Raw genomic sequence first — 16,076 nt, forward strand, 5'->3', positions numbered from 1 at the left:
AGTACCTGAACTAATCCTTGTATGAATTCAATGAGCAATACCTGCAAGATAGAAAATAATTCAAATCTGAATTCAAAACAGAATTCAAAATAAGAAATAAAAACAGGAAATAAAAAGGAAGAAAAAGAGGCTTACCTGAACCTCACCTGGACGTAGCAGCCTAGCAAACGCCCTGGCAGGAGCCCAATGCGTCCCAAGCCGCAGCCCAATTACCGACCCACGTACCTCTTCGTTAAAAGAACAAAGAGGAGGTCGTCCTCATCCTCTCCACGCATGCTGGCCAGCACGACGCCGTGCTCCTCTTCTCCTCGGCGCTGGCAGCCTCTCCTTGCTCGACGGTGTGACGAGGCGCAATTTGGCGCCGTATAAAATCCCAACGACGAACAGCAACTTTGGATTCTTCCCCCTCTGCCCAATTTTTCCCCAATCCGAAAACCTACCCGAGCCGATCGTCGATCATCGCCGTCGATTGAGGCAGTCCTAAGCCACGCCGTGGACGCCATTGAAACCGCCGTCCTCGACTCGCCCAGCCTGCAAAAGGAATCGAGCTGGAGCGCTCGGGAGCGTCCACGCCAACCTCGTCTTCTTTGATGCCGGCCATCATCGCCGCCGTCGATTCGGACCACCATAGGTCACGCCGACAAGCTCTACACGCTCCTGGTGAGCTCCTCGATCTCACGGTGTGCTCGGCATGCTCGATAGCAGTCTAGATCGTCGCCGCGTTTGACCACATGTGGACGCCGCCGCGGTACCTCGTCGTTGATCAAGCTCCGGTGACCTTACCGGAGCGGCGCCGCCACCTATAGGCTCCTCGCGGTGCGCTGGTTCGAACGGAACCAGTCGCCCATCAGCGCGTGGTCAGGATAGTCGCCGCCATCGACGTCTTCCCGCCGGCCATCGTGCACCAGTCTCCTTTTCCAATTTTGACATTGGTCAATGCCTACGTGGCCACCATCGTGGCCACATACCCCACCAGTCATTGACTGGGGGTATAATCTGTCCGGGTGTGTTTAGTAATTCTAGCCATTTTTTAAATTCCAGAAAATACTTGCAACTTTGCAAATAATTATAAAATCCATTATAACTCAGAAAAATGTAAATAAGATATCAAAATTCTTAAAAAGGTAAACTCTATCTAATAAAAATAAAAAATAAAAAATTTATTTTTAATAAAAAATTAATTATTTAACCCTTTTATTTAAGTCTTTTCTTTTAATTCCGAATACAACTAAAATTCAGAAATTAAGAAACAATTCTCAAATAAATAGAAACCAGTAAGTAAATAAGGAGAGTATTAAAATTAATTTTCCTTTACTAATAACTTATTAAATCCTTATTAGAAGGATTTAAACCCTAATTAATTATTGTCTTAATTATTAATTCTTTAAAAATAAGAAAATGTCAAACCCAATATTGTTTTTATTTCAAAGTTATTAATAACTTCAACTTTATAATGAAGTTATTAACCTAAGAACTATATGGTAATTAGGAAACCCTAATTCCTTATTGAATGATATTACAACTTTATCATGTGAATCCTAAAACCCTAATACCATTAGGAACCTAGCTCCATTCATTCATATTAATTCTAAATTGCTTCTAACCCTAAACCTAGGTTAGAATATGTGATCAGGATACTTTATTGACATTCATAGATTCATAGTAGCAAACAAATACTTGGCATGTATTCATAAAATAATAGAGACCTATCACTAATAAAATGGTATCCCATGTGTTCATCTTCATCAGACCTAGATAATCAAGTAGGATCAACCAAGTCTAAACCCTAGCTCCTATTACCAAAACCATCATCCTTAATTATACATGCTTAGCATCACCCATTGTGATGAACCCTAATAGCAACCATACCTACTATTTTTCATTACATAACTAAACCCTACTAGTGTTAGATACTTATGAACCATCTTATTTAGAAACCAACCATTCTTAACTTAGTGAATCCAATAATAAAACCTAGACAACCTCAACCCTAATTGATATACTTATTATTACTTAAGAAGTATGTTCTTCAAAAGTTATTCTTTTGAAGTAAATAAGGAGTAGCCATCAAACCTGCTTAATAGGATCTATAAACCCTAGCCAGCTATCACCAGCAAGGTATACCAACCTTGATAGCACCCATGTTTAAAGAATTTCCTAAGATGTGCTTCCAAAATTATTAGGATCCATCTAATACCTACTCAAGAAGCTAATTTGGAAACCATAGGAAACCATAGAACTCCACAACCATAATTATCATACTTGTTCTTTATTAAAGAACATATTCTTAAAAAGTTATTCTTTTGAAGTATATGATAAGTAATCATTAACCATATCATATAGTACCTAAACCAACAATTGTTCTTACATATTAACATTATGCCAACTACTTTTCCTTGTGTGCTACATTGACTACTATGCTTTAATATACCACTTGTTTATGATTCTAAGGCAACAAAACCCTAATAAGAACCTTGTTTGTGGAATCACTCTAAAAGTGCAACACACCCTAAACCAATCATACCAACTCACTAATCCTAAATCATCGGGGTTAGGTCATGCTTAGAACGATTGCATCGCATACTTATGCATTATTGCATCCTTGCCAATCTTTTAAACATCGTCCTTATCGGACGATGATGCTATTTCAGAATTTGGAGTTATTGCGTATCGAAAACCTTGTTTGCATAATCTTGCATTCAAGAAAGGCAAGTTCATCGCTTGCTCATATCAATTGAGCATTTTTACCAAATTACTTGCAAAGTATTATACTTACCACGCTTGCATGAAAAGCAAAATTACTACTTTCATAACTATGAATATGACTATGTGGTGGGCAATGGAACCATGGTATGTGTTGATATGGTGGAGGTTCCATTGCAATGGTTTATATCCATCTAGGATTAAACAACAAATGTCGTCCAGTGATTCTTGTGCCGTAAAACTCGTGTTAACCATAAGATCTGGAGTGGGACGAAGTAGTCAATTGTACTTCCACCTCTCATTCATCAACGGATGCGCTTACCGTAGACGCTTGATCCCGAGGGACAAGCGGTAAGGTGGGGAACCCGTTAAAGTCCCCACGGTAATGCGGTCTATAATGGGTTGCATCTACCGGCGAAGGAATTTATGGTAGAGCCCTGAATTGTCGTCGTGGTCGGGGGCCGTCCTTAATTGGTATAAGAGCACCGGCGAGGACCCAGGGTCGGGGATTGCAACAAAGGGTGGGTGTTCGAGGTAGGAGGAGTATGATTGGCTAAGACCTTATACCGGGCCTCACACCAAAGTAAGTGTAGACGAGAAAGCTGCCCGGTTGGCACCATGGTTAAGATCTCTTGTGGGTAAAGCAACACACCTCTGCAGAGTGTAATGAATCGTGACCTATCACTCCCTGTTCCGGGATATGGAACTGCGAACGCTGCCGGAAAGGAACTCCATGAAGTTCTAGTAAACAGGTGAAGGCTGACGGACATATTTCTTCTGAATAAAAGCAACCTTTTGAAGAAATGATTATGAAAATCTGCATTGGTATTAGACTTTCTGGTCTAATGATGTAGCTAGTGCATTAAACACCTCTTTCCTATAATGAACTTGTTGCGTACGCTCGTACTCATCCCACTCTCAAAGGCCGAGGAGTCAACAACTACTTCAAGAGACAGGACCCTGTCAGAGGAGTCAGATACCACATCCAACAAGGAGAAACCTAGATTAGCAATAGAAAGGAACTAGCTTCTTAAACCTAGCTCCTATTTAGCTAGAATATATTCATAACCTCTTTAGCTAGACAAAACCTCTACAAGTAGAGTTAGTGATAAGATTAGACTACGAGTCGTTCTCCTGAAGTTTATTTGATGTTTTACCTCATTGTAAAGTAGGAAGCTGTGCTGATCTTCTGTAACAGAGTCCGTATGTAATTCTATAGACATACCTTGGACCCGCATATGTTTCTATTGTACCACTCTCAGCGATGTAATACTAGTGGAACGGTGTTTCATTGGTGTTATGTCAGACTTGCATACTACACCATGCAGTGGTATGTCGGGTCACCACACGCCGCCTGCTGCGGGTCCAGCGTAATCTGCCGGTAGTCCTCGTCGATGGAGTGGCCGACCATGAAGTTTAGGCCGGGGAATTCCTCCTCGTCGTCGACACCACGGAGGGCCGCCTGCGCCTCCACCTCCTTCTCCACCATTGTTTCTTCTTCGCCGGCGGAAGTGGTGGCGAGGCCACGGCGTCCTCCTCCTTGACGCGGCGGCAGCGGCCCGACCCCGTCGTTGAACGGGCCGGAGCAGAGGATGCGTGCCTCGCCTCGTCGTGGATGACGACGCCTCCGGAAGGAGGCGTGGGCGTGGCCGAGCGCGTGCGAGCGACGGCTGACGATGATCCGGTGCGCAAGCTTCCGGACGCAGCGGTCCTTTCCGGCGCCCTCTGCAGAGTCGGCGCCGCCGGCGCCATGCACGCCGCCTGCAGGAAGTACAGCGGGTCGTGTGGCATGTCGTCGCGGACGCGCTGGCGGAAGCCGTACTGGCGAAGCATGGTGTCGACATCGCGGCCGTACCACCAGGCACGGCGGCCTACGGTGTTGAAGCGGCCGCGCGAGCTCGACGGCGCGCTCATCTTCGAAATGCCGATGCCATGCCGGGCTGTCGACCGCGTTGTCCAGCAAGTTCCTCTCCGCCGACGTCACTAGGGTCCGCCGTTCCCTCGCGAGGGCTCGCGTCTGCGGTCCTGCCGGTGGCGACGGCGGCACGATGAAGCCGACATTGGAGACGTGCCAGCCTCGTGCGGCAGTTTGTACTGTACTGGCACGGGAACGCGGTGCCAGTACAGTACATCCGCCTCGTCAAGACTGAGCTGCAACGAGCGGAGCACGCCGCCGCCTCCCTCGTCGTTGTGCGCCATCTTTAGTGGGTGCGTGGGAGGTTTGTGCGGCGGTTGGACGGCGGCGGCTAGGGTTTGAAGGCGGGGAACAGAGAGAAGTGTGTGCCGGTGGGGTTTTAAGGGAGGCGGCGGACGCGCATTGAAGGTGCGTGGGTAAGCTAGGTGGACGGGGCGTGGCCAGTCGCCGCTGCTTGGGTTTTCGCGCGGGAGGCCATTAACACCAACGACCAACCTCCATGCGTCGTTTTCGATGCGAAGCGCCGCGTCCTCTCGCTGACAAGGCGCCCCCACCCGTGAAAATCGTCGTGCCGCGAGGCGCCGGCGCGTCCGATCCGCGCCCTTCGCCAAGGGGTCGGCACGGGGTTGCGAGCGCTTCTATTGAGCTCGAAAACTAGTCGGCGCCATTTAAGGTGCACCGGTGTGATCCCATTTTAGCTGTCAGCCCCCAAAACGCTATCGGGACCGATATCGGGACTGCCGGTGGAGATGCTCTAATGGAGACCCAAACCAGCTATCAACAAAAATCTCACATTTACATTCTAACTCCTCCAAATGTTTGCCAAGGACCATGGTGTGGGACAAAAAGGTTCCACGCATCCACCAGTGGAAACCAGTAGAGCTATTCGACTGTTAATTTTTTATAGATAAAAGGCAGTTCACTGCCCGATTTTAAATTAGTAAAGCCAACATAGTCTTACAAGTTACAAGACACACTCAACTTTGTTATTTACACTCATCATTCAACATTTAACCGGATACAAGCTCACTGTACAATATCAGCGCACAACATTTACCACGAAAATTGAGCAACTCACCTTCTCCATCAGACATCCAAAATACATCCACTGTGTGGCTAGCAACAATGTAAAATTGCACTTTCCTCACAATCCAATTCATAGACTACAATTTACACAAATGCATGAGTGGAGAAAAACATCGAGAAGGAAATGACAACAAATGTCCACCTTGCCCAGGGACAGGACAAGGTAGTTTGGCACCTGGAGCCTTCTGATAGATACTCGATTAATTCCTTGTATGAAAAATTGTTGCAGGGGGGCAACGGTGGCTCGTGCAAAAGACATGTGGAGGGCGGCTATTCCCTTGAAGATCAATTTTTTTGCTTGGCAACTGGTTCTTGACAATGCCTTCCAATCTGCAGATTGCCATGCGCAACGGTCCGTCTAATGGCGCTTAGGCACTGTGTGGTGTGGGTTTCCGGAAGATGCGGCTCACATGTTTTTTTCTTCTCCATCTTTTGTCTGGAGTATCCTGCGCTAGTTGCTAGGGTGCAACTGGAGACCTGCAAACTTCGCCCAGTTTCACCATATCCTCTCTAGTTTGGCGTGTTCCCGCGTAGATTGCTTTGGCTGTTGTTCCTTGCGCAATCTTGGTGTTGTGGCTTATCCGTAATAAGCTTACTACCGAAAAGAAAGTGATTAACCACCCCAGTGATGTTATCTATAAAACAATGGTGTTCTTCCAGTTGTGGAGTATAAACTTCAAGACTAGACATCAGGAGGGTATCTGCTGGATGATCAACGAACTTCGTGAGCTATACTCCGCCCTCCGCCCAAGCACCTGAAGTCATCATCGTCTCCTGCCATTGGGGATTCGTGCCTGGAGTCGATGGCTTTCGTTCCTGTTTTCAGTTATTTGAGTCCTTGCCTCGTGCGTTTGGCAATTTGGTTGTTTCGTTATGTTTGGCTAAGCTGTATGCCGCTGCGTGTGTAATAACCTTGTTAAACCTCTTCAGGCTTTGTTAATTTAAAGTGAGGCTGTCATGCCTTTTATCTAAAAAAAAAAGACAACAAATTATATTATATTGCAACAAACAGGAGAAACTGAACCCACGAGCAGATACAGCTTAATTCAACTCGAATGACACAGGGTTGGCTACTGAACCCACGAGCAGGTACAGCTTAATTCAACTCGAATGACATAGGGTTGGCTTGTCGTCGCCTGTGGTTGCACCGAAAGCGACGTCTTCAGGGTGAAAGTTGTCTCCATGGCATATCGTTTCCCATGAAACAGATAGCAGTTCGGGGCCTCACTCCCTCCTTGGCGACGGTGTAGCTCGGATGGCCTTGGCCCGGCGCGGCCGGGTGATGCGGGCGGCGGCGCCGTCCAGCGGTGGCTCTCCACGGCAATTGCCTCCGGCGGCCGGCTCGGCCATGGCCTGGGTACCTCAGGCCTGGATGGGCTCGGGCAGGCCCGGATGGGCTCAAGCGGGCCGGCGTGTTGTTGATTCGGGGCTCGCTGCAGTTGGAGGAGACGACACGCCCTGGCGAGGCGGCGCTATGGCCTGCCTGCAGCAAGGCGGCCAGGGCTTTACGGGGCCATCAAGGTCCGGCTGGGTGGTGGACCCCTGCCGCTTTGCCCGGTCGATGACTGCCTCAACGGTGGGGATGGGTTACTCCCGCGTGGTTGCGGGGTTGTTGTTTCCCGTCCCGACGAGGTCGTGTGCTTCCATCTTGCAGGCCACTTGCAAGCATCACGAAGTGACACATGATGGTGGCTTCAAAATCATGGTGGTGCTCCCTTGCGTAAGGGGTCGGGAGAAATCCTAGCTTACCCTGACGCGGTGCCGAACTCAGCGTGGCACCATTCCTTCCTAGAGGGCGTCGTGGGAATACCCTGTACTCTGCTTGTCGGAGAAAACCCTAGGACATTCTGGTCCGGGCAGATGCACGGTGTCAATGGTGCTTCGGGGTGGCTGGATCGTGACGGATCAAAGACGTTGGGTGCAACGATTGGGTCATCATCGTTTTGTCACTTCGCTAGTCTTCATTTCTTTTCGTGTTGGGCATGTTGTTACTGCTGCCCCAGCATTTTATTTGTTTCGAACTCTTATATCACTATGGTTACTATATTAATATGGCAGGGGGAAAGCCTATTTCAAACAAACAGATAGCAGGTCCTCAATCTCCATTATCATGGCCTTGATAGGGTTTGGGACTGGAAAGCATTTTGAGGGGAAGGCATATTCGTATTACGTGATGCGGTCAGGAACTCTTAAATGACCCTACAGGCACAAAGTAAACTGGCGTATTCAGTTTCAGTTTTGCACCTAAACTCATATATCCTACTGTACTGAGTATATTACTTCTGTTGGGTACCAAAACTAACAATACACAAGACGATAAATACAGAGGTGATCCCAGGTGGGAAAAAAATTCCAAATGTTAAAATTTTAAAAATATAAAAATATAATTCTGCTAGTCCTTTATGTGCTTGTAAAGTGTCATGGAAAAAATTGTAACAAGTTTAGGGTGTGAGTTTTTTTTTCTTTTTCGGACATCAAACTTTGCTATTTGCTCAGGCATAATTATACCTTCTTCGACAATACAAACGTCTAGTAGAGGACATAAGCATTTATATGTGTAAATATTTTTAGATTTTGTACACGCTTTTTAACAAGATTTTGCTGTTCATCTCAGGAGCCATTTCGCCTCTCTTCGGAAGACTGGTTTCATGTTAAATTTAGAGTACGTTAAAGAGGCCAAATAGCTCCAGTGAGCGCTGGATCAACAGTTAATTAGGGGGCAACTGTTATTGTCAGAAGAATTCAGAAAAACCTACACTTATATAAATGTCTCATGTCTTCTATTTGCTTGTAGATTTTCACCCGGGAAAAAATCTGCATCACTGATAATCACAGACAAAATTTCAAGACCATCTATTTATCTACTTTCCAGTAATCATCAAAGATAATCATAAGCTAATTATTCGTTAGCAGTTAGCAACCAAGGTCAGAACCTTGAGCACAAGCTGGGTCAGATTTCTTGCCTGGCTCGATCGGCTAGCCTATCTTTGAGAAGCTCATGCTAGCAAAATTGGGAATGCATTGCCGCTTCATAACTGGGAAAAGAAGCTCAGACATCTTGGTACATCACAATCAGTGGCTTTCTGGTAACCTGTGGCAGACAGAGAGAAACAAGATGAGTAATCCGGTGGTTTCATGTGAAACAACATTGCAAAAGAAGAAACTGTACATCCGAATCGCTGACATAATACAAATGCATTCAGACCAAGTTATACTAAAACAGAACATAAGGTGCGAGGTATGTAGATAACGTGAATTGGGGTTCTCAAAATCTACAGCATGTGATTCCTTTGGGAGTTTTGGGTGGAGGCTGGTCTTTTCTATAGGAAATGAAAAACTAGAGGCAAGGAGAAGTGTTTGGAAGGGCAGAACCTTATGGCAGCAAGCACATATACCTCCGATCCCTTTAAATTGACTCGGATTTAGTACAAAACTATACTAAATCCGAGTCAATTAAAAGGGGTCGGATGGAGTACACATGAGTAGTGAGGGAACAAGCCCTGGGAACCAGTGGTTTAGAACGAAACGTACCGCCATGGAAACTCTGAGGTGTCTATTCCAGATCGATGCAATTGATCAACGTATTGCAGTGCTTCGCGGCACTCTTCCCTGTCATCAAAAAACTCCTTCTTATCGCCTTCCAACTCATAAGTATCATTTCCTTTTCCAGTGACAACCTGAACAATAAACCAAAGTCGTCAGGAATAAGGATCGAAATGGACAAACAGGTGGAAGATGGTTAGCAGCAAACCTATGATAGAGTTAACACCTAGAGTCAAACCTTCTATCTCACCACATTAATGCAACTCAATAGTTCTTTACTAGCAGTCTAGCACATTCAGTTTGACCCAGATAGTAACCAGCAACCTACTTTATAAATCTTTCTGACACATATCAAACAGATTGATGCAGACACATGACGCGATTGGTATTATATCATTGAAATCATTATACTTAAACCTAGAGAATACCAGATCAACTTCTGTAAGCAAATTACACAAAATCATTTGCATGGAGACTCAAGTGTAGCATATTTCAACAAGATCTTCACATATAATGGTGACTAAGGACCACAGCAAAGGCTTCCTGAAAATAGAGAGAACTTGACAAAAAACTTACAACAACATCGCCTTGCTCGCCCATTGCAACAGCAGCTCGCACTGCAACTCTTCTAATATCGTGTAAGAAGAGACGGTGACCATTTGGTAGGGGCGGGTAATAATCATTTGCACCATACTTCAAGTATTCTTCCATGGTCCATCCTACGCCAGACAACATATCGTCTAGGATATCCACTGCTCAGAATAGACCAAGAAAACATGTATAAAACTACAGCTCAATCATGTGTTTAAAACGTTATGATCTCATAACCAGATATACTAAGAACCATACAGGGGTCTTCACTTGCTGGATTGTCGGATGTCAACATAACAACATCACTTTTCTCAGCGGCGATCTTTGTCATCATCGGCCTCTTCCCTCTTTCTTTCTCACCGCAACATCCAACAACTACATAGAACAAGAGAGCAGGAGGTTCAATGTGTAATACCAACCAGAACAGAGAACATATAGCAACGGCGTACAACAAATTAACAATATAAATACAATGAGCAGTGTGTTAATGAGAACTATGAGGGAAACTGTCATACCTGTGACAATACGGCGTGGACCTAGTTCCTTTACACAGTCGAGAAGCCTTGACAGAGCTTCTGGTGTCCTCGCATGATCGATGATCACCCCAAAGGCTTGCTCCTCGTCAATTAGCTCACACCGACCTGGGATTGCATCCACCTCTTCGATACCCTTCACAATGTCCTCCAATGGCGCGCCCACTGCAACACCAACTGCCACAGTTGCAAGGATGTTATAGATGTTGTCCCTCCCTAGCAGCCCAGAGGAGATTTCAAGGATTCCGTGCGGCGTCTGCACCAGAACCTCCGTCTCAAACAGGGAAAGCTGGTACTTGAGAGTGTGCACGTCAGCCTTCTTGTTCTCAAACGAATACGTCACCACAGGGACACCATGCCCTCCCTGGGCGGCAAAGAATGGTGCGCTTGGATCATCGATGTTTACCACCTTACGATGGCGCTCAGGGTCCACCATTCTGGAAAAAAGAGTGGCCATGTTGCTCATGTACTCCTCGTATGTCATCCCAGCCTCCAAATTGGCATGCCTAACATTGGTCAGCACGGCGATATCGTAATCTATCTCACTGTCCACGCCTGACGGTAGCATCCCATCAGTGGTCGTCTCCAGCACAACAGCTTCAGCACCATTGTGCACCATCGTTGCCATCAGCTTCTGCACGGCCATTGGATCTCCTGATGCACCAGGCTGCGAATCAAGCTTATTGCTGCCGAAGGCATAGGCACCGAGAACACCGACCATGCCAGTCCTGATACCCATGGCCTCGTACATTGCTTTGACGAGGTGGGTGGTGGTGGTGACGCCGTCGGTCCCGGTGACGCCAATGACAGCCATGTCCTTCGAGGGCCGCCTGTAGAGGCAGGCGGGGAGCACGCGGAGAGCGGCCGTGATGTCGTCGACAATGACCAGCGCGCGACAGGCCAGGGTGCCCTCGATGTCCACGTCCTGGTCGGCCACCACGGCGACGGCGCCGCGCTTGTCAGCCTCGGTAAGCCCGGCGAGCCCGTCGTCTCCGACGCACACGAAGAGGTCCCCGGCCGACACGAGGCGGGCGTCGCTCTGCACCCCCGCGAGCGCGACGTCCTGGTCGCCCGTCACCGCTAGCGGGACCAGCTTGCTCTCGTCGAGGAGCTCGGCCAGCGTCATGCGGAATGCCGGGTGCCGCAACCTCGGCCCCTCTAGCCCGAGCTCGTCCGCCACGTCGAAGGCTTCGTCATCGTCGTGGAGCAGCAGCAAGCCCCCGTCGTCGAGCAGCAGCTCGCCCCCGTCCACCTCTTCGTCCGCCACGGAAGTCGCTACGCTGAGGCCCTGCAGCCTGCGGATCTCGTCGAGGTCGATGGCCTCCTCGGGGGAGAGGTCGTCGGCGGGGCCGTCCAGCTCGGGCGGCGGAGGCGGGGTGGGCTTGATGAGGCCGCGGCGCGTGAACTCCTCCCGCTTCTCGGCGATGGCGCGGTCGATCTCGTCGAAGAACTCGTCGTCGGGGTCGTAGGTCCCGGCGGAGGGAGGGGAGGAGGAGAAGAGCGGGTGGTCGGCGGTGACCTCCGGCTGGTCGGCCTGCTGCCGCTTGCGAGCTCTCTCGACGTGGCGCGCGAGCTGGTCGTACCTGTTGAGGCCGTGGGACGAGTCCTCCGCGGCCTCGGGGGGCTCGTCGTCGGCGGTGGGCGGGCGGAAGCGGCGGCCCGCAGCGAGGCGCAGAGGGGCCCGGCGCGCGGGCGGCGGGGCTAGGGTTCTGGGCGGCGGGCGGGAAGTGGAAGGGAAGGGGAATGGGAATGGGAGGTGGAAGGCGAGGTGCGGCGCCGTGGCCATGGGAGAAAGAGAGTGGGTGGCACCGAGCTCGCTTGCCGGCTCCGAGGTGGGAGGTTTTGGATTGGGGAGGAAGGGGATGAGGTGCCGTATTCTTTCGGGCTGGTGATGGGCTTGTTTTTGAACTTCATCGGACGGGCTGAGCAACGAACGAAGCTAGTACAATTGGGCTGAGTGTTTTTTTATTTATTGTTGGTATATGTTCTTCCGCAAGGGGCCTCACATTAAGAGCATCTTCAGCCGTCTACCCGACGAGCTTCAGGACGTCTTTTTTTTCATCCGGATAAACGAAAACAGTTCAGCCGCGTCTCCGGTTTCTCGTTTTCGTCGGGATTTGGGCTTTCATCCGTCCGGCGAGCCCAGGCCATCCCCGGTCCACCGGGGAGCGCTCGGGGACTCCGGACGAAACTAAAGCGCGGGAAACGTAGAGAAAACTTCCCTCGCGGCTTGTGGCCCCAACTTGTCGGCAACAGAGGCCAAACGTCTTACGCGCGCTTCAAAAGACTGCCGCCGGTCAGACTTCGCCGGACGCGTCGCCTCCGATTCACGCGCGGATCTCTCTATTTATCGCCGAACCTACCGTGTCTCGCCGCATTCACCACCGCCGTCTCCCTCCTCTCCCCAACCCTATCTTCTCTCCCCAATCGACCTCAACCAGCGAGCAATGGCGGGCCACGGCGCGGCGAACAACGGTTTCGGCCGCTGTTCCCTGCACCAGTGGGAGGCGGGACTTCTGCACATGGCGAGCTACCCGGCACCGCCGGACTTCCGCGTGCCCGGAGGATGGCGCCTGAGCGCGGGGGGTCCCTATCCCGCCGCTTCCGGTGGGACGCGACGAGCTCGATGCCGCTATCGACGTTGTGCTAGTCACCCTCACCGACGAGCAGCGCGCAGAGGAGTTGTACCGCGCCGACAACTATGACGCATGGAACGAGTTCTTCCGTCTCCGGCACAAACGGGAACTCGCAGCCTTCAACGGCCCTCCCCCTCCTCCAGCGCGTAACAACGCCGCCGGACGCCGCCGCTGATGGGGTGCGTCGGGTCGCACGCTCGCCCGTGTACTCGCGCACATCGAGGCCGGCAACACCCTCCCTTGGGGATGCCGACGGCGGCGCCGAACATCGGGACCTCGAGCGACGACGACGACATGTAGTATTTTTTAAATTTCCATCTGGCCGTTCAAATATATGTACAAAATCGGCCTATATATGTACGAACTCGCCTACGTATGTTAAATACCTTTAAATTTCACTTTGGTTTGATCAAATTTCGCCTTGTTTTGTACGATTTCGCCGTTATTTATCAAAAGAATTCATCCATCCCGGGCTCGCCGCTGGAAAAAAAAAATGGCTTCCCGAACCAAAACTTACATCCATCTGGCGATAAATAGCGCCGGATTTGGGCGTGGGCAGCCCCAACGGCTGACGGCTGGGCATGCTCTAAGAGCAACTCCACCAGTTGCATTATATGGCGCCCGTCGATATAGCGTGTCGCTCACTTTTATTTTGCCCTCCAGGGTTACTTTGTCTTAGAGCATCCCCACTCGTTGGCGCTCCCCACGTCCAAATCCGGCGAAATTTTCGTCCGGATTGGAGGAAGATTTTGCGTGGGGAGGAGTAGTTTCCCAGCCGTGTGCTCCCCAAGCGGCGTTTTTCGGGAAAAAAGAGGATGGCTCGGGGAATCCGGACGAAAGAGGAGACACGTGGGCGTGGGCGGTTGGTTTAGCTTCATCCGGAGTCCCCGGGAGACCCCCGGGAAACCGAGGATGGCATGGGAAGTCCGGACGAAAATAGGCTCAAATCCGGACCAAAACGAGGAACCGGGGACCTGACTGGGCCGTTTTTCGCCGTCCGGATGAAAAAAAGTGGCCGTGGGGCTCTGTGGGGAGACGAGTGGAGATGCTCTTAGCCAAGGCGCCATATTTAGCGTGTCCACTGCAGCACGCTACATCGTTTGGGATGTGGTATTCGAGCTAGCAGCCGCCGTCCGATTCGTCGATTTCACCGCTCGATTCGCCAATTTCGCGCCGCGAGTCGGTCAATTTGGTGGCGCCATGCTGCCGCGCTCTATTCGATGTCCTCCTCAAGCCAAGCCGCAACCTGGCGCACCGAAGGTGCTCGCTGAAATGGCCGCAGGGTATGTTTCATCGCCGATGTGCTCTTTTTAAATTTTAGTTGATAGAAGAGGTATTAAATTATGTTTACATGTTTTGTAGACAATCTTGTCCTATGATTTTTTTTGAGCATAAACAGTAGGGGAGAATCACTACTACACTAATTTTTCATTATATACGTAAGAGCGGAGTATATTTACAAACAAGACAAGATAGAGAAGTTAGCTAAGTTTACAAAGAATCAAGCCAGTATTGCATGCCTTCCTTCAAGCTAGGTTTAGCTCTGATAATGATTCGAGCGAAATATTGTTTGAACATCTTAAAACATGTGTGCAAGTCTCTGTGTTCATTTTTAAAGATGATCCTGTTGCGATGGTTACATATGCTCCATGTTCCCACAATGTTCCTCTGTTTCCCTCAACGTTCATGTCCATAATATGAATTTCTGGGTTCCGCTCATGGTTTAGCTTCCACCAAAAATTTATGCTAAAGTCACATTCCAAAAAGAGATGCTTCTGATCTTCAATAGCATTGTCATCGCATAACACACACTTGTTATTCTCAATGAAGAATTTTTTTCATGGACATGAGTTCTTTAGTATTAACCCTATCTTGGATCATCAGCCAGTAAAAGAACTGTTGTTTTAATAATGAGCAGATTTTCATATTCATTTAAAAGGACCAGGAGCATCTGGGACATTAAGTAATTGTAAGTACATCTTCTTGGTTGAAAATTTATCTTCCCATAGAGACGACCATTAATCAGTTTATGTCAGGTTTGTGCTCTCAAGGCGCTCTCGCAAGATGTTGCATTGATTGTCAGTAATGATCGACAAAGGAAGATTAAACAGATTATAGATACTCTTTGTACTGATATTTCTGGCCATTTTAACCGAGATATCTGCATTCTTTGCAAACGAGTGCAACTGTGGGAAAGTTTCTTCCAGATTCTCATTGCTCCAACAATTATTCCATAAGCTTACTAAATTTTCTATTCCAACATTAACTGTGGCCATATCTTTAAATTCTTTAATCAAAGAAGAGCAATCCCTCCACCTGAATGAGCCTTTGATTGTTTTAACCGGAACTGAACCATCAACATAGTGTGCATTCCAGATTAAGTTGACTCATGGAATGGTCTGCCTATTGATGAATTTGTAGGTATTTTAGATAAGAAACGCCTTATTCTGAGCTCTGAGGTCTAAAACACCAAGACCACTGATGGATGTGAAATATGCCACTTTTTCTCGCGTTTAAACCCTTAACTAAGTCAAGAAATTGACTAAGTTTACCTCTCAATTTGTTACTAATGACTAATTAATGCAAAGATGTGTAATCTCTGTAGCCTCTCGTCTAACTACCTCTCGATCTCACTCACGAACTCAGAGAACAAAGATAGAGATTTTGTGATGCGAACGACTTTCAGCTTTTCTGTTTCGTTCTTCCTTTTATTCATCCAAGGATTGATCGTGCTGATCACACGATGCCCACAACAGACGTGCCATCCCACGTCAGCGCATTGGACTATCAATCCAAACTGTGCTAGCTGACAGTCATGCGCAAGGATCAGGTCGAACTCGCCTATCTGCAGCTGAAAAATAGCTGAACTGCTAACTGAATTCTAACTGAAAAAACTCTTGACGCTAACCTGACGCTACTGATGCTAGTGCATCTTATTCAGAGAAGGAAAAGGCTAGAAGGAAAAGGCTAGATTAACCAACAATCTCCTCCTAATCTAGTTTTCTTTCACCTTGACCATGCCGATGTGCTGGCGCAGTTCCTAGAGACGCACTCGCCCAAGCGCCTTGG

The 16,076-nt window shown here is 48.5% G+C and overlaps 1 protein-coding gene across 1 annotated transcript; it reads right to left on the reverse strand.

The window, feature by feature from the left end:
- Nucleotides 1-8,542: 8,542 nt before the first annotated feature.
- On the reverse strand, nucleotides 8,543-12,226 carry LOC127308448 (UDP-N-acetylmuramoyl-L-alanyl-D-glutamate--2,6-diaminopimelate ligase MurE homolog, chloroplastic). The gene is made up of 5 exons (XM_051339274.2): nucleotides 10,354-12,226; nucleotides 10,097-10,213; nucleotides 9,824-9,999; nucleotides 9,236-9,381; nucleotides 8,543-8,795 (listed from the first exon to the last, which is right to left on the reverse strand). Exons 1-5 carry the CDS (start codon nucleotides 12,155-12,157, stop codon nucleotides 8,777-8,779), a joined length of 2,262 nt encoding a protein of 753 aa, XP_051195234.1. The 5' UTR covers nucleotides 12,158-12,226; the 3' UTR covers nucleotides 8,543-8,776.
- Between the last annotated feature and the right edge of the window lie 3,850 nt (nucleotides 12,227-16,076).

Source organism: Lolium perenne, chromosome 1 (assembly GCF_019359855.2).
Source record: "Lolium perenne isolate Kyuss_39 chromosome 1, Kyuss_2.0, whole genome shotgun sequence".
In the NCBI taxonomy this organism is placed as follows: domain Eukaryota; kingdom Viridiplantae; phylum Streptophyta; class Magnoliopsida; order Poales; family Poaceae; genus Lolium; species Lolium perenne.